At 40.3% G+C, this 27,913-nt stretch overlaps 1 protein-coding gene across 2 annotated transcripts; it reads left to right on the forward strand.

Annotated features, from left to right (window-relative positions):
* The first annotated feature begins 8,891 nt into the window (after window positions 1-8,891).
* LOC121901681 (neuronal acetylcholine receptor subunit alpha-3-like) lies at window positions 8,892-24,529 on the forward strand. Of its 2 annotated transcripts, XR_006097353.1 has the most exons (8): window positions 8,892-9,139; window positions 19,570-19,709; window positions 19,851-19,895; window positions 19,991-20,100; window positions 20,689-20,896; window positions 21,164-22,174; window positions 22,513-22,655; window positions 23,461-23,539. XR_006097353.1 is itself a non-coding variant. In XM_042418588.1 (7 exons), the coding sequence occupies exons 1-7, from the start codon at window positions 9,082-9,084 to the stop codon at window positions 23,584-23,586; spliced, it is 1,698 nt and encodes a 565-aa protein (XP_042274522.1). In that variant the 5' UTR covers window positions 8,892-9,081; the 3' UTR covers window positions 23,587-24,529. The 2 variants fall into 2 exon arrangements, 1 of the variants encoding a protein (XP_042274522.1); XM_042418588.1 differs by lacking the exon at window positions 22,513-22,655 and having other exon boundaries at window positions 23,461-24,529.
* Window positions 24,530-27,913: the final 3,384 nt, after the last annotated feature.

The following is a 27,913-nucleotide window of genomic DNA, read 5'->3' on the forward strand; positions in this document are numbered from 1 at the left end:
GTACGACTCATAAATTAGATTCTTGACATCTGTATCAATTTCCATTAGGAGAATGACCATATGAGGGTTTGGAGGGTTAGATAGCTTGTGTTTTGGTAGTGTGGAGGGTGGCAGAGTGAACCACATTTTTCTGTTCTCTAAACATCACACAACTTTTATTTGTATTGTTCTCTGTTGGGTTATTTTTCAGACTTATCTTTTGCATTAATGGACATTTATCCTTTATTCCTTTCAAAATTATACTTTTTTTGTATTTTTCCTTATTCTTCCAAATGTTTAATGTTGCTTTTAATGCTTCTAACTAAGAGGGTGTAGACTCCCATGCATCTTTCCCAACACCCATGAAGTCATCAGGTGCAGCCAGCAAGAAGCTTCGGTTCACACACTTTGCCTATTGCTTATCAATGGGAGGGCTTCAAATTGAAGCCAATATCTACATCCTCAAGGAATGCAAACACAAAGACACAAAGACACTCCATCCTTTTCCCCTTCAGCATATTGGTTCATTTAATGTTACATTTTAGAAGGTAGCTGACATCACTGCTGGCAAACATAATGAAAACCAAGAGATATTACCCAACCAGGGGGCCAACTTTTTAAAGGTTTTTTCAGAGAAGTATAGAGTAGGAGTGAAACTGAATTTTATTGGCAGAAAAAGAAATCTGATTGATTTGGTTTTTACAATTGCTCAGCTGTTGCCAGCTTCTCTTAGACAACAACTTTGTTGAGGTGTAAGAAAGATGGATTTCAGCAGCACTAAAATTGCCTACCTGTCTCTCTGATGTCATACTGTAGAGTCAGCGACCAACCCAGATGCCATTTAAATACAATCAAGGCGTGTATGTGTGTGTGACATCCTTTAATCAGTGAAGATGGCTGCACCACTAGGTCTATGCAGGCAGAGTTGGTGTTATGGTCTCCAAGCAGGTCTGATCATGGGGCATGAAAGAAGGGATAAAACTGGATGGATGGAAAGAGAGGGAGTGAGGGTCACAAGCTGGGTGGGAAAGGAAGAGAAAGAGAGGTATGATAGAGGGAGACAGAGATACTAAAGGTCGGTCATAAACAAGAGACACAAGACTTCTGCAGTCTGCTGGCCTGACAGAGGAGCCCACATTAAAGACCTCTTCACGCTGTACTGAAAGATCAATAAGCATTTATTCTTCTCAGCAGAACGACCCCACATACAGTACATACAGACATTCAATATGCATAAATGCATGCATATAGGCAAACAGCAAGGCGTGCTGAACATGAAGGTTTTTGAATAACACTTTTTCAGGATTACATGCATTTTTTGTTTTGTTTTGTTTTTTGATCTTGGATACCAGAATGAGAAACTTTGGAAGATAATTAATGTAAGAAATGTTTGAAAAGTTGTATTGCATGCATGTAGTACACTGGCTATTTGGAGAGAGGTGTAGAAGTTAAGCAGTACTGTAGAGAGCAGAAGGTTTTGAGGCATTCAGATATGCACAAACACACACAAACTACAACTCTGCCTACACTGAAACATTTCTATTCTATTCTGTTCCTCAACCTGCTGTAATCAGACCCTTGTACCTCACATGCAGCATGGTGGGTGTCAGCAGTTTGATGTGTATCCTGTAGTCGGCTGTTGCCCTCAATGCCCCATTATCCTCCACAGGACATTCCTTTAGGATTTATACCTGCCATTTTAACTCTGTGATCGATATTTATGAACTACATTACTGCATTACAGAATGCGTAGCTGCTGTGCAGTTGAGTCAGGGGGCCATCGATCCTCCCCTCTGAGCTGGTGAGCACTGAGATGAGGGGGACAGACGCAGAGACCTGGTCCAAACGCTTTACAGGGTTTTAAACTGGGCTCAGGGGTTGCTCTGATATGTCCCTGCTGGAGCAATATATTTCTCCTCAAGTCTGTTACCTGCTGACAGCTCAGGGTGCCTGCTGCTGCTCACTAGTGGTCGTATGAGACACTGCAGAGCTCAATGTTATGCTTAGAGTCTGTACTAGTAAGAAAAACAGTCCTGTCATTATTTTACTACTACATCTTACCATATAAAATAAGCATGGGTCCTTATTTATAATTTATTTGGTATGGCACTGCAGTAAATGCACACATTTCAAGTACATCCTGGTAATAATCAGTTGTTGTGTGTGTTTAAGTAACAACACATCACATATGTATGACTAGGTCAGAGTCTAGATCAGTGGTTCCCAACCTAGGTGTTGGGACCCCCACAAAGGTCACAACATACATCTGAGGGGATGTGAGATTATTAACAGAATAAGACCTTTTATTCTCCTGCTACACAAAGTTGTGTTAATCTTTTCTTTAATCTTTTCTTTTACTTGATCACTTTCAGGACAATCATTCAAATAACACAAGGAAAAAAATATTCTTTAGTTTAGCTGGTCATAACTGGTAGATCTATGCATCTGGTGGCAAGGGGTCACACCAATACATTGCTTTGATTTTAAAGGTCACAAGTCAAAAAGATTGGAAACCACTGGTCTAGATCCTCATTTAGATTGTTTTTGGCACAATGTCATATCATCTTGGTGAATGTGCCCATAGCCACATGTTCAATCATTATTTTCTAAAATGAATCAGATTTAAATTTCAATGCCAGAGGAGAACTTTGTTGAACACAAAGGTCACATAAACACATATTCATCTTATTTGTATAACAGTTTGTGACATAAATGTTACCATATTTTGCAATATTATAAGAAAGGGATTAAATACTCCAGTTTGACACTTGCCCCTGAGGCCACCAACTAGGATTGCCAAGACTATTAATGAAATGTTCCTAACACATTTCAAACTGATTAAAAATCACTTGGAGCCATGATGAGCACATCTGCTTTGATGGCAAAAGGAGGCCCAGACAATTGTTCAGATTTCATCTTAGGACAAACGTGAGTGGACCAGATAATGAGTAAGCGTTGCGTGTCTGTGTTTGACCCCTTAGGCTGCAGCCATTTAATCGAAAATGACACCACTGGTCATCCAGAGAGCAAGATGGACAGCGAGGGCAAAAACAGGAAACAGAATGGAGTTGTAAGCTTGATTGTAAACAAATTGTCACGATGTATTGTATGTGTGTTGACTGTGAGCGTATGTGAAAGAACAAGAGAGGGAGGAGGGGAGGGGTTTATGGGGAAAAAAAGAGAAACATGGTGCAGAGAGATGGCAGTTTAATTAACAGCAAAGGGCTTTAATCAGATAACTGTGATTCGAGCAGTGAAGGGACTTTAATTAGTTGCTGGTGGCTGCAACAGGCCAAAGCATGACCAAGCAGACAGCATATAGTGAGAACTGGATGAATGGAAAGTAGGAAGTGGTGTTAATGGGTCTGAGAGAGAGAAGATGGAGCAATGAGCGCAGGCCTGGAAGGGTTGGGGAGGGAGGGATGGGTTTGAGGACGGGAGTGCTGGAGGGTTGAGTGGGGTCACAGAGTGTAGCGTGACTGGCAGAACAGGACAAGCTGTGGGAGGAAAGGAGACGCTGAGGGCCTTTAAAACGGGTGGTGACCATGGAGTAGTAGGATTAGAAAGCGCAGAAGGAAGAAGGGGATCATGGGAAGAAGGGTAAACTGTTTAGATGGGGTTAAAGGGTAAGTTGGTCAGATGCAAGGAAAGAAAGATGGTGAGAGGTCAGTTATGAACTTTGAGATTAAATTTTAGTCATCTCTATGAGAAAAAATAAAATGCCTGTCAAATGTTCAATATTTGTTTAGCTGCAACTGGATTTTCTATAATGTTTGAAATGTTTTGGTGGGGATATCTTTTTATATGAAAAATAATAGCAAAAAGAATGGTGGACAGCATTAACCCTTAAACCTCACTGATCGCTGGTAAGTCAGTTATTACAAACTCATGCTCTGCAGTCAAACATCGTTCAAACCCACAGAATTTTATTCAAAGTTTAGCAGAGATCTCAACGTTTCCAAAGTTTCTAAATAGGTAAGGCTGAATTTTGCAGAAATATATATAAAACTATACACAAGAATCTACAATATTTTCATTTAATAGCACAGTCCAAACATGCAATCTTGTGTATGCATATTTTACTAGCTTTAATGAAGAGCTGGGACAAGCTGTTTCAAAACATATTACAGTCAAACAGCATAGAATAAAATAATTTCTTTAAGCTACCTACTGTAAGGGTAAAAAAGTGGACAATTTGAATGTTAAAGGGGACGTATGTATGTATGACGTCATGTATGTTTTCAGACTATATTTTTATTCTGGGGCTATACTGGTATATCTTTGCATGATTTACAGCTCAAAATATTACCTATTTATCTTATACTGGCCCTTTATGCAGCCCCTCAGTTTAGCCTCTGTCTGAAATAGACTGTTTTAGCTTCTGTCTCTTTAAGGCTGCCCTCCTGATGAGCCTATTCTGTCCTGATTGGTCAGCTTCTGGAAGCTGACACTCTTCCACCTGTACGTAAACAAACAATAGCAGAGGGATGTCACTTATTTTTCTCGGTCTTTATGTTCTTTCGTTTTCAAATACAGCCACACATGTTCGAACCGAAATCTGAAATATGCGAGTGAACAATGCAAACAACCCGTGGAACAACCTTACCAACCACCAAGGCTACCAGCGGACAGCCGTTTGTAGCCATGTGCAAACAATCTGATGTCAATTTAATGGGGAAGTAGAGGTAACTTTGCAAACAGAGCGTTTAGAGCAGGCTGAATCCTGGGCTTTTGACTATCAGGCAGCATTTTTACATACCTCATGTTTTGGAACTGATTATGTTTAACATAGACATCTGACATAATAACAGGGTATAAATGACAGAAAATCACAAAAAAAGCATGTTATGTCACTTTAAGGATTGAAGCTGAGGCCACATTTGACCTCTCCAATAATACAGGTTACAGATCAGACTGTTGCAACTTCAGATTGCAGGTTGTTTAAAGGCAGATATCTCATCCGTGTGAGTGATAAGTAATTAAATAAGACAGTGAGCAGCTGAGAGGAAGAATAAAATAACTAAGAATGCAGGAAAAGCACAAATGGAACTAATAACATTAATGATCTGCAATGCAGCAATTAGTGATGTTATTAGTTACAGCTGTGTTTCACAAGTCATGTTTCCTGCTGTAAAAAAAGGTCTATTATGGAAAGTCAAACATGAAAACTTTACTTATTTCAACAGAAGTGGGATGTCCCCAAACCTTTAGTCAGGGGAAAGAAGTAAAAATGAGAGGATAATATGATGTATGAAATAAGAGATGTAGAGGAGGATGGCAAGAGATAAAACCCAAATAGACTCAGTTAAGGAGAGAAGAAAAAGTGTGCAAGGTTGACGCGGATGAGCCAGGACAGTCTTGTCTGACACACACTGTTGTAACTACACTTGCCCTTTTCCTTTTCCTCCTTTGTCTCTGTTAGGCCCTCGAGGTCCTTCTGCTTTGTCTGAGCTGTCTAACCAGATGCCTGCTGTTATTTAACAGTGCGTCCAGCTGTGTGATTGCACAGAGGCAGAGACAGGACAAAGCAAGAGAAGAAGAAACAAAGTGATAAAAAGGACAACTCATTGTTTTGTACTTTTTGTGTGCTCTATTGGAGCAGTTTTGGGACGTCATCTTGGCTGGAGACTGTCCTGAAACACCAGTCGGTTGAACTATGATGCTGTGGGGCAATAGTCTCCTCCTGTGAACCTGACTAATTCCTGCATCGCTGAAGCGGCTCTGCCCCTTTTCTCTTCTTCTTTCTCTGGATCTGAGTGTGTTTACATACTGTATAGTCTACACAACTTGCAATCTTATGAGGAATTATGAGTATATTTGAGTATCTTATACTACTGTTTAAATTACGGTTTTATTTTTTATATAAGTATGTTGTCTGATTTAATACACTTTGGTTTAAATACAGAGGAGAAACACATAAATAAAGATTATATTCATTCTTACAAACAAAAGACACTTGAAGGGTCATGTTAAATTTTTATCCAGTGATGTCATTGTTGTTTTCTAAATCACACATGAAAGTCATTGTGTGTAATGGCACATTATATCATGTTACACAATACACTATATCAGTTTACACTCTCCATTATAAACACTGATAAGGACTGTTGATCCAGGTAAAGCTATTATCGCTTCTTACTTCACTAATTAGATTGAAATAAATCACCAACAAAGAAACAGAGATAAGAGGCAAATACGAAATGCTTTAAATTGAGATTGAGACAGTTGAGATGTGGATTGAGTAAAAAGGGGCCGAACTTCAACAAGAAATAAGAGGTGAAAACAATTTTGTACATTTTGTGCACAACATCTCCTTCTGGACATGATGTCAGAAAGTCAAACATTTACATTTCCCTTTGTATAATATCCAAAAAACCAATTATAGATCTAAAACTATGAGGCTTTAAAATCAATGCAGGCAAATATACACCTCGGTCACTCCATCTCTTAAAACATATAAGGTCAAGTAATTACTAGCAAAAATATTCAATAAATGGAAAAAGTCACATATTGATCTTTTAGCTTTAAAGTTTAATGCCATGGGAAAGACCTCCAAATGTTTGTTTTTTAAATGTCAAGTATGCCTCTTTAAATGTCCATCACTATCTAGAGTGCAGTATATCTCTCCCTGTGTCACTGGGAATGGAAATATTGTTATTAAGGTGGCAGTAACAAAGTGAAAGGAGACACAAACAACTTAAGAAAGAAAAAAAAATGTAAAATTGGTGGCAAAAAATCAGGGAAAGGGAGAAAAAAATAACAGAGTGAAGGAGGATGTCCTGTTTCTCTCCAGTCTGGGCCAGTGGGTGGAGACTCTTTCTCAGCTTTTCTCTGCATCTTGCTGAATCAAAAAATAATATTCTGCAAATAGATTCACTAGCTCTGTCACGCTGAGGCACATCAAGCAGCAAAAACTGGTCCTAGTTTCCCTTCTCTTCTCTTCTCTTCTCTTCTCTTCTCTTCTCTTCTCTTCTCTTCTCTTCTCTTCTCTTCTCTTCTTTTCTCTCATACGTTTCTGGTTGACGTCTATTCTGGAGCTTTTTAACATTTCATGGTCAGCTGATCGGAGTGTATATCTCTCTCACGCCCTCCCTGCACCTCTCTCTCCCATCAAACCTTTCTTTATATACTCTGTATTTTGCTGTCTTCCTTCTTTTCTCAGTCTTTTATTCTTTTCAGGGCTCCTACTGGCCAATGTGAGTCATTGTAACCACTGCAACTTCCACCCTCCAAGCCTCAACAACCTTGGTTGACTTCACTCCCCAATGACAAAACTAATTGAGCTTAAAATTGAGGACTGAGCAGTTCCACTTGTCTTCAGCCTCTTGGCTTCTGACCTGCCAGCTGCAAACATGCATGGGACTTTGTACTGTTTCAAGAAGCAGCACTGTTGCAGCGCACTCAGACCCACTGGTCCATTACACTGCTGTTAAACAGATTTTTTGTTTGATGTGGCAGGAGAACGTACAATAAACTCTGTCAAGCATAATAAAAAATCTATATAATGTTGACTTTATGTGAATATTTATAAAATGGCAGGACATGTGGGGATCTAGACAATCTAATGGACTGTTTTCCATGTACATTAATGCATGTCCACACAGATATGTGTGTGTATGTGTGAGTGTGTGTGTACATGTGCATATATGACCTCTTCTAGCAGATCTGTGCAAGGTAAGTGGGTTAAGACGAGTGAATACATGTCAGAGTACATATAAATACATCTTTTGCTGCTGGATACTAAAACACATAGTACACATGCACATACTGTACACTCCCCCATGTTCATATGTTCCACACACACACACACAGTTTCATGAAATATTGAGGGACAAATCAACTAAAAGCTATTTGTTCATCCAGTTATTTGTTGGCTTATAAAACATCACTACTGTGCACATGTAACTAAGTTTTACAAAAGATGAGGTTAAGGAATTTGGACAAACAAACAGAAGAAACCTCAGATGTTAGTTGTTTTCAACAATAGGATAAACGTCCTATGTTTTGAAGGTTTTTAGGATGTATTTCACTCCACAAACTCAGAGCAAAAATACAGATTACAGACCTTTCAGTCAGATTAAATTAATTCTGATGTTTACTTCAGTATCAGGAATTTAAAACCCACTTTAATTGCATTTTTTTTTTCCTTTATAGAGGATATATAGTTCAGTCTGGACTTGCTTGTGGAGAATAATTTCAGTTCCAATTCCATGCAATAGATCTATACATTAATAACTTCCCATTATTTGAATTGGGCAGACTCTGCAGCCTTCAAGACTCAGATTACAGCAGCTAATGCTTTAAGCTGCCTGAACATTGTTATGCGTACAAAATCAATTAAGTGACTAAATAGGTCATTTACAACTCAGCAGTGAAAATATGTGATCTTATTGTGTGTGTGTGTGTGTGTGTGTGTGTGTGTGTGTGTGTGTGTGTGTAGGTGTGTGTACTAGCATCTTCCTCTGGAGCTACAGTAGCCTATATTAAATGTGGTGATTGGATTAGAGATATTTAACTATAACTTTATATCGATTTAAATTTCTTTTTAAAGATAGATAGATAGATAGATAGACAGATAGATAGATAGATAGATAGATAGATAGATAGATAGATAGATAGATAGATAGATGGATAGATAGATTAGAATATTAATAACTCTCTTAAACAATTAAAAACATTGAAAACCTGCAATCGACCCAATTATTTTAGGAAATAAGCAGCTTGCAGGATTGAATATGAAAATGGATGCACATTTTTGCAAAACCCTGGAGCCATATTTGTAAACCATTTCACTATTCCAAACTTATCACCTCTGAATCACAGTGGTGAGTCAGGTCGCGAGGTTTGGCCCGTGGGTGAGTGGGTGGGTGAGTGTAACGCAGGGACGAAGGGAGGGAGGGGGAAGGCGGGACGTGCTGAAGTTATCCATGTCGGGAGAGCGCACCGCGAGTCCAACCTCTCCACGCTCGGGAGCGCAAAGGAAAATGTTGCACTAATCTATTCTTGAGGCTCCACAGACGTCTTTAGTAGGTTATCGACAAGATCTCATTCACTGTCATCCTCTTTTATCCACAGAAAGCATCGCCAAGCGCCGATGCATCGATGATTTTCCCCGGGAAACTAACAAACGTCCTCCTGCTGGTGCTCCTGGCAGCGCAAGGTAAGACACAGCGCGCCGTGGATCGGTGCTGGACTCACAAAGCAAAAAAGTGGCATTATACTCGTTACTATAGGTGTGACATCACTTTGAATTTATAGGTCAAGTGAACGGTTTGTTCGTTACATATGTTTTAAGTTATCTTTAGTCGTGTTACCTCCTAAAATCAGGGAAAATAATCCGTGTGTATTCCCAACCCAGAGAATGAAAAGCTTGGTAAAAACTGTGCGGATGATTTAATCTGCAGAAAACAGGCTAAACTTCACTTCAGTTTATTAACCAAGCTGGATGACATGGTTATAAACGAAACTTGAACGGAACGTGATGGTGACAAATGCAAGCACGTTTAATAGCTGCAGGTGACATATCAGTTTGTGCAATTATTCGACGTTTGCTGCTTCTTGAATATTCTGTCATCGAGAGTTCAAGCGCGCACAACTCCCAGAAAAACAGGAGCTGATGCTGAAAGTGAGAAAAGTCTCCTCCCACATTGTCATTAAGGATAGTGTGCGCGTCCTTGTGCGTGCTGCTGTTCCATCGACAACCTTTCCTATTTATTTCAGACGGACGGAGACAACTTCGTCTTCTCCATCATGAGTATTTGTTCTTATCTGAGAAAAGCCACTCGTTCCAGCAAAATATTATATCCTAAATGCTCTCAAAACTTGTAGAGTCACTGTCATATAGCAGAGAGTCCACTTACAGGACGCACGGAGTCATTTAAACAATATATTCTCACATGCACCCTGGTATCAGTTTTCTCTGGAGATGATGATCTGCGATCGTGACAAGTCACATTATAGCCGATACCTCAGGCCCTGGAGCGACTGTGAAGCACCCATCCATGCACGAAACGAGCTAACACATGCATGACATACTATATGTCTCTCCAGCTGCAGCCCAATGAGTGTCAATGCTGATTTCATCCCTGTATCTCCCAGATGTGCAGGGGATGTCCCCTTCACACACAGAGGTCAGAGGTCATTGTTAGGTGCAGGAAGGAAGAACCTGGAGCTGCTGGGATTTGTGTCGTGTTCATAAGCACTTCAGCAGGGCAGATGCTTGCCAGTAGTAGTTAGCATGTAAACTCATCCTGATGCCACATCAAATTTTAAGTCCAAAGTATAAGTAAAACTGTATGATTTCCTTGGTGGTTTAATTTAATATCAGCTAAATCGCAGCTCTGGCAAGTTATCTTTTTGTTTTTCTCTCTGTGTGTGATCCTTTTCTTTCTTTCCTCTTCCTCTTCCAAAAAAATCACCTCCATGCATTTTTTCTAGTTTCTAACTTCTTTTGTTCATGTAAGGCTGCCAGTCTCCTATAAGCTTTAAAACAGCTAGTTTTGAAGTGAGGTCCTTGAGTATGTCCCATGGGAGCTCAAGCAGAACAAATAATAGTTTAATGCTTTAAAGCTAAACTTTTGAGCTGCGTTCACATGTAACTGAATGGTTATTTTAATCTGGAATTTCATCTCATTCACATCCGCAAAGAGTACGTAGGTTCCTTGGGAGATTGTCTGTACCATTGGGAGCACCAAGTGTAATGGGAATCCACGTGGAGGATAAAATAACTCTCTTTAAAATGGTAATATGTCTTTGGCAGCACTTTTGTTCTAAGTTCTAGCTGTTGCTTCTGCACTTTCCTAGGCTGTCAGTCAAACAGTGTGGGATGTACTGAAGCGTGTTTTTCTGTTGTTGATGTTTGAGTTTCTATAGGTGCCCCTCTTTTCTCGGTCTGTTCAGGATTGGTGGGTAATGCTGCTCATACTAAATACTTGTGTCTTTTTTAGCTTGCTCCCAAAATGATGAGAAACTTTTCCTGGTAAAGAACCTACCGCTGCGTGCTTTGAGCAGAGAATGTAAGAGCTTTTAATTAATCCGGATATAGGTTGGATCACTGCTGTCTTATATGAGAATGTTGTGATTTTTTACTTTAAAGCCCAGAGTGCAGCAGTGAGTTTGTCCCGGATGTGGTACCCAGAGTCCCTCCCTTGGGAGCAGCACTAAGTGCTTTCGTATCGTCACGCTCCAGTCGTCATGAAAAAGACGCTGGCTTCACACATGCTGTAACCTGACGCAGACTCAGAGCCAAGTGGAAGGGATGTGTCTCCGTGTGACACGTGGGATGGACACCCTCGCTTGTGTCTTTCTCTACTGGAGAGATTTGCCACAGCTGACTGCTTTGTTGCTTTGCCCTTGAATTGGGCGAATTTCAAAAGGAACAAGACAATGTCAATGTGACAATGTCAATACTCTAGCAGAAGAACAGATTTTACTTATGTGAAAGGAAATCCACTCTGTGTCAATACTAGTCCGAGGCAATTCACTCTGCTATTTGGGATAAAACCCAGAGAAATGAAAAGATTCTGCCCTCATCTTCCTCTTTACCCCCATTCTGTCCTCCACCTCTTCTCCCTCCTTCCCTCAATCCCTTATTGGCTGTATGATTCTAAACAGGGCTGTGTATGCAGATAAGTGTCTGAAAAACACACATCGACACACACATGCTCCCAGTGGGGGTCTGATTAGTGAGCTACAGAAGGTATTGTCTCCTGCCATCCAGAATTGGATGATTTGTCCCCATACAGAGGAAATGCTGATCCTGCAGTCCATGGGATTGGGGTCTTTTAGTCCAAAATAGAATCTGGTTTGAGTAGCTTGGAGGTACGAAGTACAGGTTTGTACAGCATGTAGGGTTGTTATTTGGAGTTATGACACAGCCACACAGTCACAGCCTTTGGGATAGATTGTGGTGGACATCAGCATATTTCAGGACTAGACTGGTTTCTTGAGGTTTGGGATTTAGCTATTAAAATCAGTGAAACTGCACAATGCTTTTTTTGCCTGCATTATCTTTAGCAGAAACAGCTAACAGAAATGTCCAGCCATGCCGGCATTATACTGATCTGAGCCGCATTATGTTTCAGGCCTGACCCTTTATCTCACTTTGCTGTGCATTTTAATAGGCTGCAGCTGCGTGTTGACAGCGTAAAGAGGATCTGCCTTTTCCGATAAGTTCTGCAGCAATGAATGCAGGCTGCCAACGATAAAAAAAAATACTCAAAGGAAAGAAAAAGTCACCACAACTGATTGTCTTAAATCAGTGGAGGTTGCGGTGTGTGTGTCTTTTCTTTCAGCAGTATTTGAAATGGTTTATATTAAGCCTCTGTTGCTTTTATCTAAGTCTGCTTGTATGCAGTTGTCTGCTTGCATCACAGCATCATCAAGAATATTTGCTGCTCTGCCCAACTTAAATGCTCTTCTGAGCTTGGAACTACAGAGCAGCTCTCTGATTTCCCTCCCAGAAGCAATATAGTTGCATTAAAGTCTTGACAGGCAATCAGTGTGTATGTGTGTGTTAGTGTTTGTGTGGCTTAAGGACTGTGTGGTGGCTTGAGGATCCTCTTAACACGATTGTCGTGTGATTATTGCAACCGAACCCCCCCTCCCCTTCTCTCGCACACATACTGTGTAACCACCACAGGCAGAGGCCTTATTCCACCCCCTATGGATTGGCTTAAACCATCATACTTCCCCCCGACACCACCACACACACACTTTCTATCTCTTTTCACATACACACAGACATCCTCTTCCAGACAGCCCTGCTCCCTGATTCCTCTGGGACATCTTGGTCTTCAGTGCTGGCAATGAACTGAGTCACGCTTAAGTATGAAGGGAGAGAGTGTGAGATGTGGGTTGAGCAAGACAACATAGGCTTCAGGTGCAGAGAAGGACATTCAAGCATTTCATCCCCTACTTTTTTCCTCCACTTCTCCTTCTGACCCCTGTCCATTTTCTTTTGCCTCTGATCCTCTATTGCTTTGTTGTGTTCTACTCTGTCAAGCTCATAACACACAATGCAGGCTATTACAGGTTGCAGCCTGGTGTGCTGTGGCATTAATCGTCTATTTTATTAATAAATCCTTCAAAATATGCCATAGCTTATATAGTATACTGGTCCAACAGTGTAGTTCTACCTAAGTAAGCCCTCTACTATTACATTTTCCATTACTTATCCATGTCTGAGTCATGGAATAACAGCACAGCTGTTTCCTTCCTTTTGATGGATCCAGAGAAAATCTCTTCAACATGCCCTGGTTCTGCTCCAAGTACTCCTCCCATTTGGTACACCTCCTCCTTCAGAGGCACTCAGCTGGAGTGTTCTCATGCCGCGTTCACATCATATGGGACAGATGATGGAGATGGGAAAGATTCTCATGTTTACTACTCGCTGGCATTCACGTCATCAAGAGTGTTGAATGATTACAGAATCAGTCGTGTGAAGATTCAAATACTGTGCATTGACAAAATAACACCATATCCATTGCATTGAATGTTGGTCTTTGGCTAATGTGCAGAATCCACATTTCTTTGGTTTTCAAGCACTTCCATATTACTAAATGCCACGTCATAATTACGACTTGGATGTTGACTTCTTACCAGCTTGTAATTATGATAACTCTGATACAACTTGAACATGGCATCACCAGGTTGCCTGGTAGATTGCAATTGGCTGTCTATCTGATTATCACAGCACTGGAATTCAAATGTTATGAAGAGTGTCTATCGTTCTGTTGTCCTTATTCTATCTCTGAGCTTTTCTAGGGAAATTTCATTGGAACTTATGTTGACGTCTGAGTTCACTCTTTCTCAATGCCATTACATGTTCATTTCTTTTGATGTTGAGTTACAGACGACTATCACCATGTTGTCTGTTTGATACATGCAACAACATAAGCGTGAATGTGAGGGGTGACATGCTGGAATCAGACTACACATTATTTTTGTCATAGGGTCATGAATACTTGCTGTGACATGTCCAAGAGATATATTCAAGATAATTCATAGCTTATAGATGATCAGGGAAGAGGTGCAAGGGACAGACTTACATCTTGCAGCAACAGTAACATGATTTCTCCTTCGCATGCTCCTTTCATGTGTACAGATGTGCAAAGGAAAAATGTTTTGAGCTCCTGTTGGTTAACATCACAGAACATGTAGTAGAAGTTGTCACACAAAGCAAGAGAAGGCACAAAAATTCTGACATGCTGCTCTTTTTGTCGGGGTGTTGTGAGGCGTCCCGAATGCTGCGACCAGTCTTCCACCATGACAGATAAAACAAACTCGAAGATCATTTTCGTAATCCCTCATGTCTATCAGCCATTATCTGGTTGATATCAGTCAAGTTAAAAATTTCTGACTGATTAAGTTTTGTTCTGAATTTTGAAAATAAACATATTATAGGGGTTATATATATATTTTGGGCTACTTACATGAGCCGTTTCACCATTAGATCACCTTTACATATAGAGAAATGTTTCTCTTTATAAATATGTTTATTCACATATAATATCTTATTCTGACCTCAAAACGCATACACAAGTGCAAAACAGGGACGCAAGAAGCTACTGAATTTCATGCGTCAGTGAAAAAATTCATATGCTGTTCAGAGTGAGTCAAATCAAAGGTGAAAGGACATACTGGACATAAATAGGAACATATGCATATGCAGGCACACACACACACACACACACACACAGTTACATGTATGGTCTTCGTATAGGCAATCCCTCATACATGAAGACACACATAGGTTAAAACATGCAGCATATGCATAATGGGATGGCCACAGCACAGGCAGTAATCACTGTGGATCCTCTAGTGCGTCATTCACCATGTCACAGTCAGGCCATCAAAAACCCTGGAGAGCAGAGACACGCTATCTAGTTTTTCTCTGCTTGTTCTTGCTGTCACTTTCTCCCCTCTATCTCTCCTCTCACACATACTGCCAGCAGCATATTATTGGAGGGTAATTAGTTCCTTCAGAGTGTCCACCACTCGCTCTCGGGCTCATCCTGTTAAGCACATGCCTGATCAAAGAGCTTCCCGCAAGCCACAAGTCTTTCTGCTCAGCTTTAGGCTCCTGTAGTCATGAGAGATGGGAATGGACTCACTGTTTAGCTCGCTAATTCTAAATCAATGTAGCTTTTTAAGGGTGAAATGCGTGACTGCTTGACTTGGCTTCATCCGTGTCAGAACAAAGACTTGTCACTTTGTTGCCACATCACAAAAACTGGGGATGGAAAGAGTCCACGTCTGTTAAAATGAAACACGCCTGTCATGCTGATTTCATTGTTCATCATCAGACACAAATGCGGTCTTGTCTACAGTGATTAACAACTTTGTGTTAAAGCTTTAGACAAGTGAGTTTGTTACATATACACACAGTTATTTTTAGATGTCGTTTGTGGTTTCAGGAGCAACTTTGCCCATTTTTTATATGTGCACTTGCTAGACCTTTAAGCCCTATATGGAAAACATTGTTTGAATGACCTGTCTATACTTCACACTTTACGTAGTATACATTCACTACAGCATGTTACTATGTCATACAGTTGCTATAAAGAATGCATATCTTCTTCATAAAACATCCTAAACCATGAATGTTTTATCACTCACTGCTTGTTCCTCTCACATGCACACTCATAAATACACTCTTGTACCACACAAATTAAATTCCTACATCTAAAACCCTTCGTTAAATACCAGGGAGTGTGGCGAGCAGTAAAAGTATCAACTGAGATGAAAGGGCAAAGGTTACAAATAACTTCCTTTAAGTGAAGGCTACTTAAGATCTCCAGTGGCAGAATAAAGGAAGGGAATTAAGAGAGTGGCTATGCTGACAGAGTGAGAGAGAGAAAAATATTGGCTTAATTTTTTTTGTCACAGTGAACAAAAGGTCCAATTAATTGACTGATTATAATTGCCCTGGTTCCCCCTCACCCAATTAGAGGCTTTAAGAAGGTTGTGGGAATGCAGCGGGCAGTTTTTAAAGCAGGTACCAAGAGCTGAAATTACACAAGTGTCTCGGGAGAGAGGCCTTTTCATTACGCTTTAAGACTCAGCTCGCCTCTGCCAGTGACCTCAGAAAACTTCTTGAGAGTTTTGGAGTTGCTCTATAATGCAACTTCTTACTCATGTAGCATTAAAACCAGAGCTGATGTTTTAATCTTTTTTTGAGTTAATCATCTTCTTACAATACTTGTTAAAATTAAGCAAAGAACTTCACTGAGATATAAGCTTGCCTGAACCTTCTCCCATATATCTACTACTCCAAATGTTATGGCCACATTGCCTTCATCTGGGTGGTGATCCTGATCAGTGCAATGAGTCTGGTGACAGCAATACAGCTGAAAAATGTTTTGAGGAACAAAGATAACAGTGAAAAAGCTGTGTGACCTGATTTTCATTGTGTGTGCTCCATCTGAGTTTGAATTTTATAGGTGCATGTGAGGTGTTTGAAAGTTGCAACTCAGTAAAATTTAGTGGAGGGAGTGATAAAGATTTGAACTCAGATGTATGTGTTTTAATAGATATGGATGAATTAAGTCATTGCATATTCTCCCTTCTGCTGCATCATTCGGTTCATTTTTATGGTGTTAACATTGTCTGGGGTCACATATGTGAGTGTGTTTGGTCGTTGTTTTATGTGCAGCAGATGTTGTGATTATGTAAGTGTTGTGAGGGATTTTTTTTTTAGCTCAGTAAGGTGAGGTTACCACCCCTGAGCTGTGTTAGTCCCCTGTAATGTTAAATCAAAACAGTTGTTAAAATCTCTAAAAGGCCGAAGAAGTGTTTTAATTGTGTTTATCATTTTTAGACTCTAACCTTTACATGCTTCAGATTCACGTTGCCCTCGGTCAGTCAGATACCCCTTCAAATGAACTAATGAGGGATGAGTTTCACTTACCTTGTTATTTCCCTGGCCTTTTCCCTGAACATGAGCAAATGAACAGGTCTCAGGAAATAAGAAACCAGACAGACTGTAATCTGGGAGGTCGGCATGACATCAATATAAGTGTACTCCCAGTGGCAATAAATGGAAGAACTGCTTTATGACTTTATGGACGGTGCATATGAAATATTTGTTCCAGCATATAGATTCTTAAAAAAAGATGTTTTATGAAAGTAACATCCCTATTTCAAGTTCACTTTCAATGTGAATGTGTTTGTTATAGTGTCTTATGGCAGTGGAAAACATGCACATTACTAATATGAAAGTAGAGAACATATCAGAAATAAAAATACAGTTAACACTCTTGGGTAATGGAGAAGGTCCTGTGGGCAAATAAATTCATTATAGTTAATCCTGCTTCTGGTCTCTTCTCATTTTTGAGTCCACAAAAACAACAACCACCTCCTAATTAACTGAGCCTACACTCCATCCATGCTAGCATAGTTCAACTAGTTCAGTAGCTTGCCATCAATCATCAACCATTGCAGTTTATATTTCTAATTATATTTCATCAGTTTTTCAACTGTTACTGTGAAAATATTCTCTCCAAGACACATTTTGGGTACAAAAATATGAATATAACCTGCACAGTACTGCAGTTATTATTCCTCCTTGTACAAGTTTCAGTATTAAGACATGACATACACATTTTTGAGATATGATAATGAAGATGACGAATAAATTGACAGGGGGGAAAAAATGTCAGTGTAAGGTTGTCAATCAGTTGCAAATGCTACTGGTTTGTAGAGAGTTAACTGACTTGCCCTGATAGAAAGTGTCCCATTAAAGGACCATGTTTTATTTAGTTGTTGTCAAGGAAACAAACCTTTTTAGCGAAAGCAAGCGTAGCTATTTGTGTATATATGGGTTGCGCCCCATTTGCCCTTTTGGTGAAGCACATTCTTTTCCATCCATCTAATGGTTCATGCAGCTTGGTAAGTGCAAGTTTTATGGTTTGGGACTAGTGCTGAATGCTGTGTGCATCCTTTCTCAACTTGAAAGCTATGATGGGAGTGGTTGATGTCTAATTTTTAAAAAATGTGTTTTAATTATTGCTTTTTGTCCTCCATATTTGTGCCGTAGCGAAACTGAGCAGTCAGTATTCAAAACAGAGGAGCTGACAATGAATGTTTCCAGGCTTGACATGGACTGGACCAAACTTTGTGTCCATTGTGTTTAGTTAGCAGATGACAGAGGTGACAGGAAATGGAGGCACTTTATATGATGAAAGGAAAAGAGAAAAAAGAGGAACACAATGAAGGAAATATGAGATGAAGAAACTGTGATGAAGATACTGAAGGAGGCAGATAAAGAGAGATTATGTGTGTTTTTATGTTTTTTAGAGGTGTATAAATAGTAGAGAGGATTTGCAGTTTCTTGAAGCCACCAGCATTTCTGAGGTTGTGCTGGTGGTTTGAGTGTGTACTGTCCCAAGTGAGGCAACATTTTCTGCTTGGACAGGCGTGGCGTGGGTCTATGTGCCATCCGAGGCACCAGTGTTACTAGTGGCAGCTTTCCACAATATGACCTTCAGAGCAGCCGTACAAAGTACAGATACACTGCACATACACACACACAAACACACACAAACACACACACACGTCTGCAGACACACTGAGGCCAAAGGCGTAGCATTCTTTTTTTGTCAAAGCATCTTGTGTTTACAGATTTCTTAAAAGCTTTGCCTTCACTGTGTAAACATGCAAGTGCAATGCCTTTTATCACTCAATTCAGTCTGTCACAACCCTCACTCCACCCAGAGCAAAGAGACATTGATTAAACAGTAAAAGGGTAATTTCACCTAAGTCAAACTGAAACAGATTTTCCATTTTACCTCTTACCCTTAGTAGCATCTAGAGATGCAGATAGATTTGGCGTTATGTGCCTAGGATGTAAGCCATCTTTCAATGGAAGTGAAAGGAATTTAGTTTGTGGTGTTCAAAGTAAATAAGATGGTGTTGTGTGTGAAATTTTCCAACGTATTTTTTTTAATGCTTTACAGTAAACACCATAAACAGAATTTAAAGCTGAAGTGCTGGACATTTGTCTCCCCCTCTGGCAGTGAGAGTAATTACAAAAACACTGTCGGCACGTCATAGACTCCGCCTACTCAGTTGCTACTGCTGCGGCTGTAAAACAGTGGATAAATTTAACTATCAGAATTTGATCCATTTGCTCTGATTACATTTGGAAAGTCTAGAAGAGCTGCATAATTATATTATTTTATCCCCATTCAAGTTAGCAGAGGGCTAACCAGAAGTTAGCTGGCTATACCAGCGGAAATCTCTAGTGCGCATGCCCTGCCGATAGAGCATGTGCAGTATGCATTCATCTGGCCAGCGTGGGAATGTTAAACCGGACACCAGATTAAAATCTCTGTAGCTGTACTGTGAAATACAGAGAGATTTATCTGGCGGTGATAGGCTTAATCAGCATTGTGTGAACTTGTTTGGCAAGGGCTTGAATGTAACGGATGTTCATTATGTAAAAGTTCTGCACTGCAGGTTTAATTCAACTCCATTATCACAGGAATAGCACTTGCTAGTGTTAAAAAAGCACTGACTTTGTAGAGCGAAATTGGGACTTTGCTTTGTTCTTATTCTCTTCCCATTTCTTTGTCTCTTGTCTTTCATTAGGCTGTTTTTCATCTAAGGCAGAGGACAGATTATTTCGGAGGTTGTTCCGCAGGTACAACCAGTTCATCCGACCAGTGGAGAATGTATCTGATCCGGTCACAGTGGAGTTCGAGGTGTCCATATCTCAACTAGTCAAAGTGGTAAGGGTTTAGAGAATGAATACAACAACTCATTCTCTCTAAATGAAGAAATCATGTGTATTATTATATTTTTAGAGGCATGTAATTCATCCTCAAGTTCCTCATCTCTTGCCGTCTAATTTGCCTTGTCTGTCGTCACAGGATGAGGTGAATCAAATTATGGAAACCAATCTGTGGCTCAGACATGTAAGTAATGTTCATGTCTCATCCTTCATGGGTTGGCTTCAAATTATGTTTCAGTGAATTATGTAAAGACTTCATTGTTTCCATCTGTTTTTCAGGTCTGGAATGACTACAAACTGAGATGGATCCCTGTTGAGTACGACGGCATTGAGTTCATACGAGTTCCATCCAATAAGATTTGGAGGCCAGACATTGTTTTGTACAACAAGTAAGTCTGAGTACACAAATGTTAAGAGGTGAAAAGCTCTGACAATTTATCATGTAGTTCAGTCCAACCTATGTGTTAATGGATTACATGGATTACAGGACATGAAAATAATGCCACTCCACCAATTAGCTGAGCTTTTGAAAGCAGAAAAATGTTGTCAAATAACACACCTAATCTTTACAAAGAAATGTGTGCAAACTGCTGTCACTGAAATCAACTATGTCATGTGTTCACCCAGTGTGTCACTTTTCTGTGAAAAGCTAGATGATGTGTGCCATGTGTGTCACTTCTGCTCCACTTTTTGGCATTGAGGCTGTCGCAGCTGAATTTAAATAGACATCACCCATCATTAGGCACCCACTTGGCACCCACTTGGTTGTTGTAGCCATCAGTTGGTTCTGATAAATAGCTGGACAGTAGAAACTTTAATAACTTTTTTTCTCAGTCCACATTTCTTTATACTTCTTCTGAAATGCTAATGGTATTTCAGTTATTTATGCTCACCATCTTCTGACCTTTACAGTTAAATGTTGTAATGGCCTTTAAGTGAAATGGCATTTACATCCCCTTGAAAATGCTCTCTCATAGTGCTGTAGGTGATTTCTTAGTGGAAGACAAGACCAAGGCTCTGCTGAAGTTTGATGGCACCATCACCTGGGTTCCTCCAGCTATTTTCAAATCCTCCTGCCCGATGGACATCACCTACTTCCCCTTTGACTACCAGAACTGCTCCATGAAATTTGGCTCCTGGACCTACGACAAGGCCAAGATCGACCTGGTGCTCATTGGCTCAAAGGTCAGAGGAAAAGTCAGACGGCAATTTTATTCTACATGACACATTTGCAACACAATATTCCTTTTGTAATAACTTTGCAATCATAGAAATATTAACAGGAATATTTCAATACTGAGCCACAAATACCTTTTCATGTGATCACATCCTCTAAAGTGGCAATACACTTTAAACTGACTTGATTTTAAATTTTCATACACAGAAACTGTAGGTTAGAAAACAATTTTCCTACAAATAACTTCTATTTACTTCACGTTTACATTTCACCAGGTGAACCTTAAAGACTTCTGGGAAAGTGGAGAGTGGGAGATCATTGATGCACCAGGTTACAAGCATGACATCAAGTACAACTGCTGTGAGGAGATCTACCCGGACATCACCTACTCCTTCTACATCCGCCGGCTGCCACTCTTCTACACCATCAACCTCATCATCCCCTGCCTCCTCATCTCCTTCCTCACAGTGCTGGTCTTCTACCTCCCGTCTGACTGTGGGGAGAAGGTCACCCTGTGTATCTCTGTGCTCCTCTCCCTCACTGTGTTCCTGCTGGTCATCACCGAGACCATCCCTTCAACGTCACTCGTCATCCCTCTGATCGGCGAGTACCTCCTCTTCACCATGATTTTTGTCACGCTCAGTATTGTCATCACTGTCTTTGTGCTGAATGTCCACTACCGCACCCCCATGACTCACACAATGCCAGAGTGGGTGAGGGCGGTGTTCCTTGGGGTGCTGCCCAGAGTGATGCTGATGAGGCGGCCTATATACCAAGGCTGCTCCTCTTCTGCCAGTATCACAGGAGGCACGGGAGGAGCAGGAGGGGGAAGCAGCGGAGGGAACAAGAAGAGAAAGAACAGCCTGGGAGGAGGAAGTGGCACGGGAAGCGTAAGCGTTGGAGGTATCACTGGGGGTGTAGCGTGTCCACCGCTGGATGGTGGTGCAGGTGGAGGAGGGGCCTCCTCAGCTGGCGGCTCCATGAACTGTGTGGAGTATGGTGAAATGAACCGTGACATGAACCGAGATATGAACAGAAGGTGCCCCTACAGAGGCAAGGAGGTACCGACTCCTGTCCCTCCCCCAATGGTGCCCCCTCCTCCTCAGGCACACCAGACCCAGGGGCCCCAGGAGTCGGAGCTGCCCAAAGTACCGAGGCCATTGAGTGCCCCATCGCCGGTGAATGCTGTGGTTGCCTTCTCCGTGGTGTCACCAGAGATCAAGCAGGCCATCGAGAGTGTGAAGTACATTGCCGAAAACATGAGGACTCGCAACAAAGCCAAAGAGGTACCATAATAATATTTCCAGAAACGCAGGATTATTTTTTAAGAAAAATAACATTTAATCCTGAATATGAGATTGATTGGTTTGTTAAAGCCAAAACCTGTATGTTTCTTAATCAATAATAATAATTGATATAATTATATTTATCTGTCTGGCTCTCTATCCTGTCAGTTGATGGTGCTATTGCCCTCTAACTTCATTACTTCACTAATAATAATAATATTTATGTTCATATTTTCATTTCATACTAAGAACATATGAATCAACTTCACAAAGTGACAGTAGTGTGTTTTGTGAATGTTGTATTTTGAATATGTATAAGGTATTGTTTTCTATTTTAGGTTGGAATTTTCTAATTATCTAGGTTGGAAATTTCTAATTTGCCAAAGCTACTAAAACATATTCTGCCTACCAGGACTTAAAGAAGTAAACAAACATAAATAGTTAGCCTTGTGGAGACCAGATTTTTATCCCCAGATTGAAGGTGAGTCCCCATATTTGATGATATGAACATAGTGTCCCCACTATGTACACAGCACTCACAAGACACACATAGGTGCACACACACACACACACACACACACACACACACACACACACACACACACACACGCACACACACACACGCACACACACACAGTGTGTTATCTCTGCTAGTTTATACCTAGCTTGGTAAATGGTGCTGAAACCATTTACACGGAGCTATAAAGGGAGTGTAAAGCTGCTTGTTTGTTGCAGATGGAAGGCTTTGTGTACGCCTTCCTCACACTCTGGATGGTCCTGATATGTTTGTTGCTTCATCTCCATCTCTTCTTAGCAAAGCGCTGCTCTTTCTTTGATGCATGCAGAATAGCCATACTGCCTCTTCGATAGGCACACAATGGCATTATGGCCACTGCAGCCATGATCCATTTGTACACAGCTGACTGATCATGGAATACTTATAAACAGTATACCAAACACACACACTGTCCGTACAAATGAACCCAATAACCACATAGAAACATAGTAGTAAACATTGGTGGTTCTCTCTGCCTGTTTTACACAGAAACACACCTCATAGCCATAAAGCTCTGGTGTTGACACAGTGACAGTGAATGTGAGCATTTGTGTAATTGCTCAAAATTTCACAATTACCATTAAGGAAAGGTCACTTGGAATCTTTTAGGGAGGAGAGAGAGAAAAGTGCTATTGCATATGAGTTTGTGTGCCTTGGATATTTTGTATTTTCTCTCTCTCTCACACACATTTCAGAGAAAGTTCTAAACCATCTCCTTTCCTCTCCTTAGGTGGAAGATGACTGGAAGTACGTCGCCATGGTCATAGATAGGATCTTCCTTTGGGTTTTTGTGACAGTCTGTGTGCTGGGAACTCTGGGACTCTTCCTTCAGCCACTCATCAGCTTCTTAAAATGAGACACTTTGGTCTTTGTCTTCTTTCTCTTTCTCTTTTTGTCTATCTCATCCTGTCTCTGTAACCCACTTGAATTACTGTGGGAATTATCCTTCCTGCAGCTCTCTCACATCAAACACTGGACTCTCTTTATTTCTCCTTTTCTATCTTTTTTGTCCCTCGTCTTTCACTATCTTGTTCTTCTGCGGGACTCTTATCGTCAGCCATCACTTCTTAGCCCTCAGCTGTCTGTTTCCTCACATGACCTACCCAGATTACCCCAATTATCCTTTGCCTTACCCCATCAATGCACATGCAAGGCTGTTATCCAATTTCCTCCTCTACGTCACTATTTTTTCAGACATCTCATCAGACATCACCTTTCCTTTCTTTGTTTTTCTCCTCTCCTGTGCCATGCTATGACCTCCCACTGCCTATAGCTTATAGCTTATTTCTCTCCATCACTCTTATCTTCATCTCACCCACTGTGTCCATTCTACTCACTCTATGTGCTTTACTGAAAATGTCAACTAAGTCGTTGTTATTGTACAGTCTGTACATTTTTTTTATTGTAATTACTATAGAAGGCCCTCTCAGAATGAAAAAACAACAAGAAAGAAAAATCTGAATATAGACATTGAGAGTTTTACAGTAGCACTTTGTCATTGTAAGTCAGTGCAATAAAGACAATACGCTTTGGAGAAATGTGGTACAGTACTTTTTTTTTTCAATACCTGCAATCACCTTTCTTGTGTCTTTGTACAAATCTCTGTAAAATACAAGTGAGTAATGCATGGCCTCTGAGAAGGACACTGGCTATTTCTGTACACACATGATACTATGTTTTCCACATGTGGTCACAATAAGTATAAGTATGCATCGCGCATGAATTCACAACAGTGCAAATGTACAAGGTATAGAGACTCTTTGTATTGCACAATGTAGATTAAATCTGTAAAAAGACTTAAAATGGCCAAACTGTCTCAAGTCATTTCTAATAATAAAGAAGGTCTCAGACTCAAACTGTGTGGAGTTTGCGTGTTCTCCCTGCGTTTGTTTGGGTTTTCTCCAGTGCTCTGTTTCCCTCAAGCAGTCCTAAAACATGCAGGTTAGGTGAAATGGAGACTGCATGCTGGGATTGCCCCCATGAACCTTATCAGCATAAGATGTAGAAAGGAGATGGATGAATGAATGGATGTTGAAAAAAAGAAAAAGGCCATATCAAAAAGGCCAGAATCAAGTATGACAGATCAATTTCACATTAAATACTTATTAAAACAAGATTGCATGTATGTTAATGTCTGCCTGTCTACATGTTGTAGTCCTGCTTGAGAACGAAGGCCCTCTGACCTCATGTGTAATTGCATTAAAGTGTGTATGTACAGATAATGGCAAAGGGTATAAGGAGAGGGAGAGATGATGCAGAAGGAAGAAAGGAATGAGAGAGGGAAAATGGAGAGAAAATATATGAAACCATAGTGTACTTACAGTTACCAGAATAGGTCACTGGAAAGGATCGCTGGTAGCTTATAGGCGAAATGAAACTGTTATTTTCCTTTTGAGGCAAAAAATGTCCAACACAGGATTTAGATAATTGGCATGTTGGTCAACATCATTAACTGCTGTGAACATATAAACATAATAATTATCCAGTTTCCAGTAGATCACTTGCTGCAGTGCTCCTTTTTTTCATTTGCATTTACTATGTTGAGTGACAGCAACTTGCAATAACTAAATAAGAGCACTGACGTTTTAGCAACCGAGTCTTAAGGGTTGACATACAGAGGATATGTGTCGCTTTTTTAAACTCTCAAGTGTCAGATTGCATTAGCATTTCCATATTTATTACAAGAGAGAGATGAAACAACTGTGGTCCTTTTAATATTTCAGTAATAGATGACAACGAAAGCAACTGTGAAGAGTATTGCAACTGATTAAAAGAAGACTTCACAGGACCTTTCTGTTCAGCACCACAACACACAAGCAATAAGATGAGCAATGCAAATGCAGTAACTTGAATTTAATTTTTCCTGTTGTTTAGCAGCTCTGACCGGGTTTGGTTCAATGCATCATTCTTGAGTCAATGGCTGAATATGTCATAATCAGCGTGTGTGTTTTGAGATCCTTGAAAACATTTCCAAATGGATTTTTGATTAAATCATTGGCCATTTATTTAGCTTTTACTGCAGCCATTTGAAATATTTTACAAAAGTAGAATATAATTTTGCATAGTTACAGATTTGTATTGCACTATTGCACAAGTCTTTCACTTTTATCAAGCTGCACTAGAGCCAATGATCTGTCAGTGATACATGGGTGATTCTGATGTTTGTGTTTTTAAATTTTGTCAAAATTTCCCAAAGACCTGTAGCATAGCCTGTATTATTAGTATGTATGTCCATTTAATGAAGAAACCAGTGGAACTAACAGTGATAAACTTGTGACTGGAAAATCCCCTGAGAAATATTTGTGAGAAAGTGAATGGATATTGCTCAGTCATTCACATATAATGCATCTTTGAGCATCAACTTCTGCAGCTGGGTTTCATAATAACAGGACAGTGAGACCAAAAAGGTGCATATTGAGAGGAGGGCACAGATTTGGAGGATTTGACAAATGAGGCAGAAAACACCAAGAGGGAGGAGTGATAAGAGGAAGGGGTGAAGCTGACGAGAAACTCCAAAGGTCCTTGATGACTCTGCAGGGGTCCTAATTTCTATCATCATATAAAAACTCCAAGTGCAGGTACTTTCAAACTAGCATGTAGTGAACAGAACTTACAAGTACCCATGTGTTTGCGTCAAGTTCAGGTTATTTTTATTCTATTTAACATTAGTAAAATGATCAATTTACTTATTCTACTCATCATTTGGTTCATGGCTATGGCTTATTTTTGATTTATTTAATGGTTTATTTTATCAATTGTAGTTTTGGACATTGTAACTGCATATAGTTAAATGCAGTTACAATATCCAAAACTACAATTTGTTCAACAACTGTTATTTTAGTGGACAGTGTCAATTCAGGACAGTGTCAATGTGAAGACACACAGACACACGTATTGATGCACATTGGGTGAAGCGGCCCAAACCCATCTCCAAAGCAAAAAGCACAGCAAAGCATTTTTCTTTGAAGCTTCTCTCTTTTTCTGACTTATCCCTCTCTTGCCTTTCCTCTATCAAAGGTCACGGGTGAGTCTGAATGTGCCTGTCAGCACTGACATACACACACATACACACACACACACACACACACAAACACACACACACACACTGAAATTTCAGGGTGATGTAGGCACATCATGCAACTCTTTCCCCCCTGAAGTCAGATTGGAGTCTGACTCCGTCTTTGAATTGGCCTACCCTGTGGCTCTCTGCAACTCAACCACTCACACTTAATCCCCGCTTGCGTGCACTGAATGAGCGTGTGCACGTTTCATGTGTGTGGGGAAGAGGGGAAGATTACACATGTCACCTGGGGAAGTGAGAGCGAGAGTCTAAGACAGTCTCAGTGTGTGTTTATGTGAGTCCATATGTGCAGCTTGGATCTTCCTACTTGCAGATTATGGAGTGGATTGAATCTAGTTATAAATATGGAGATGCAGCAGCAGCAGAAGTAGCAGCAGCTGTACTACAGATGTACATAGTATCCCATCAGTCTCAGTCTACTGGCTGACAGGGTCACATTAGCGCCTGGCTGCCACAGAATGAAGAGATCAACCAGAGAACCAGCTATTCCAGCTATGTCTGGACAGTATTTGTATGATGCATGCAATTTTCCTAACTGGCTCTCGCCCAACTTTCTGAGATTCTCTTCAAAATTTTAACGAGGAATTAAATAGTCTGACAATGTTATTCTTAACACTTAACACACCACCTGTCCCTCCTAAACAAAGGTCCTGATATTTTTGGCTGTCATAATATTTTCAGAAAGACACACAGGATGGGCTGGGAGTTGCTTTTGAAAGCTACATCCGAATTTGTAATGGTGTAAGTTTCATATTTGAGCGCTGCGCATCTTTCTTGAATGATTGGACTTCAAGTATTTGGTGGCAGTTTGAGCAAAGCAGAGCACAGCAAAGCTCTGGGTGCTAAACTGAGGGATAATACATTATTAAGCCAGCCACATGGATGAATATTTTACACGATTCTTCGCTGTTGATGCCGACTGTTAGCATCAAGCTCCTGGATAGCAGGACTCCAAGATGATGGACTTGTCACAGAGAGTGTGTGTGTGTTTAGGATTTAATTTCACGTTTTTCAAGTTTGCTTCTTATGATTAAGCTTTTGGGAAAAAAATGTATAATTGTGTTACATACTTCACTTGTTTTACATCTTTCATGCACTTTCT

Source organism: Thunnus maccoyii, chromosome 8, assembly GCF_910596095.1.
Source record: "Thunnus maccoyii chromosome 8, fThuMac1.1, whole genome shotgun sequence".
Lineage (NCBI taxonomy): Eukaryota > Metazoa > Chordata > Actinopteri > Scombriformes > Scombridae > Thunnus > Thunnus maccoyii.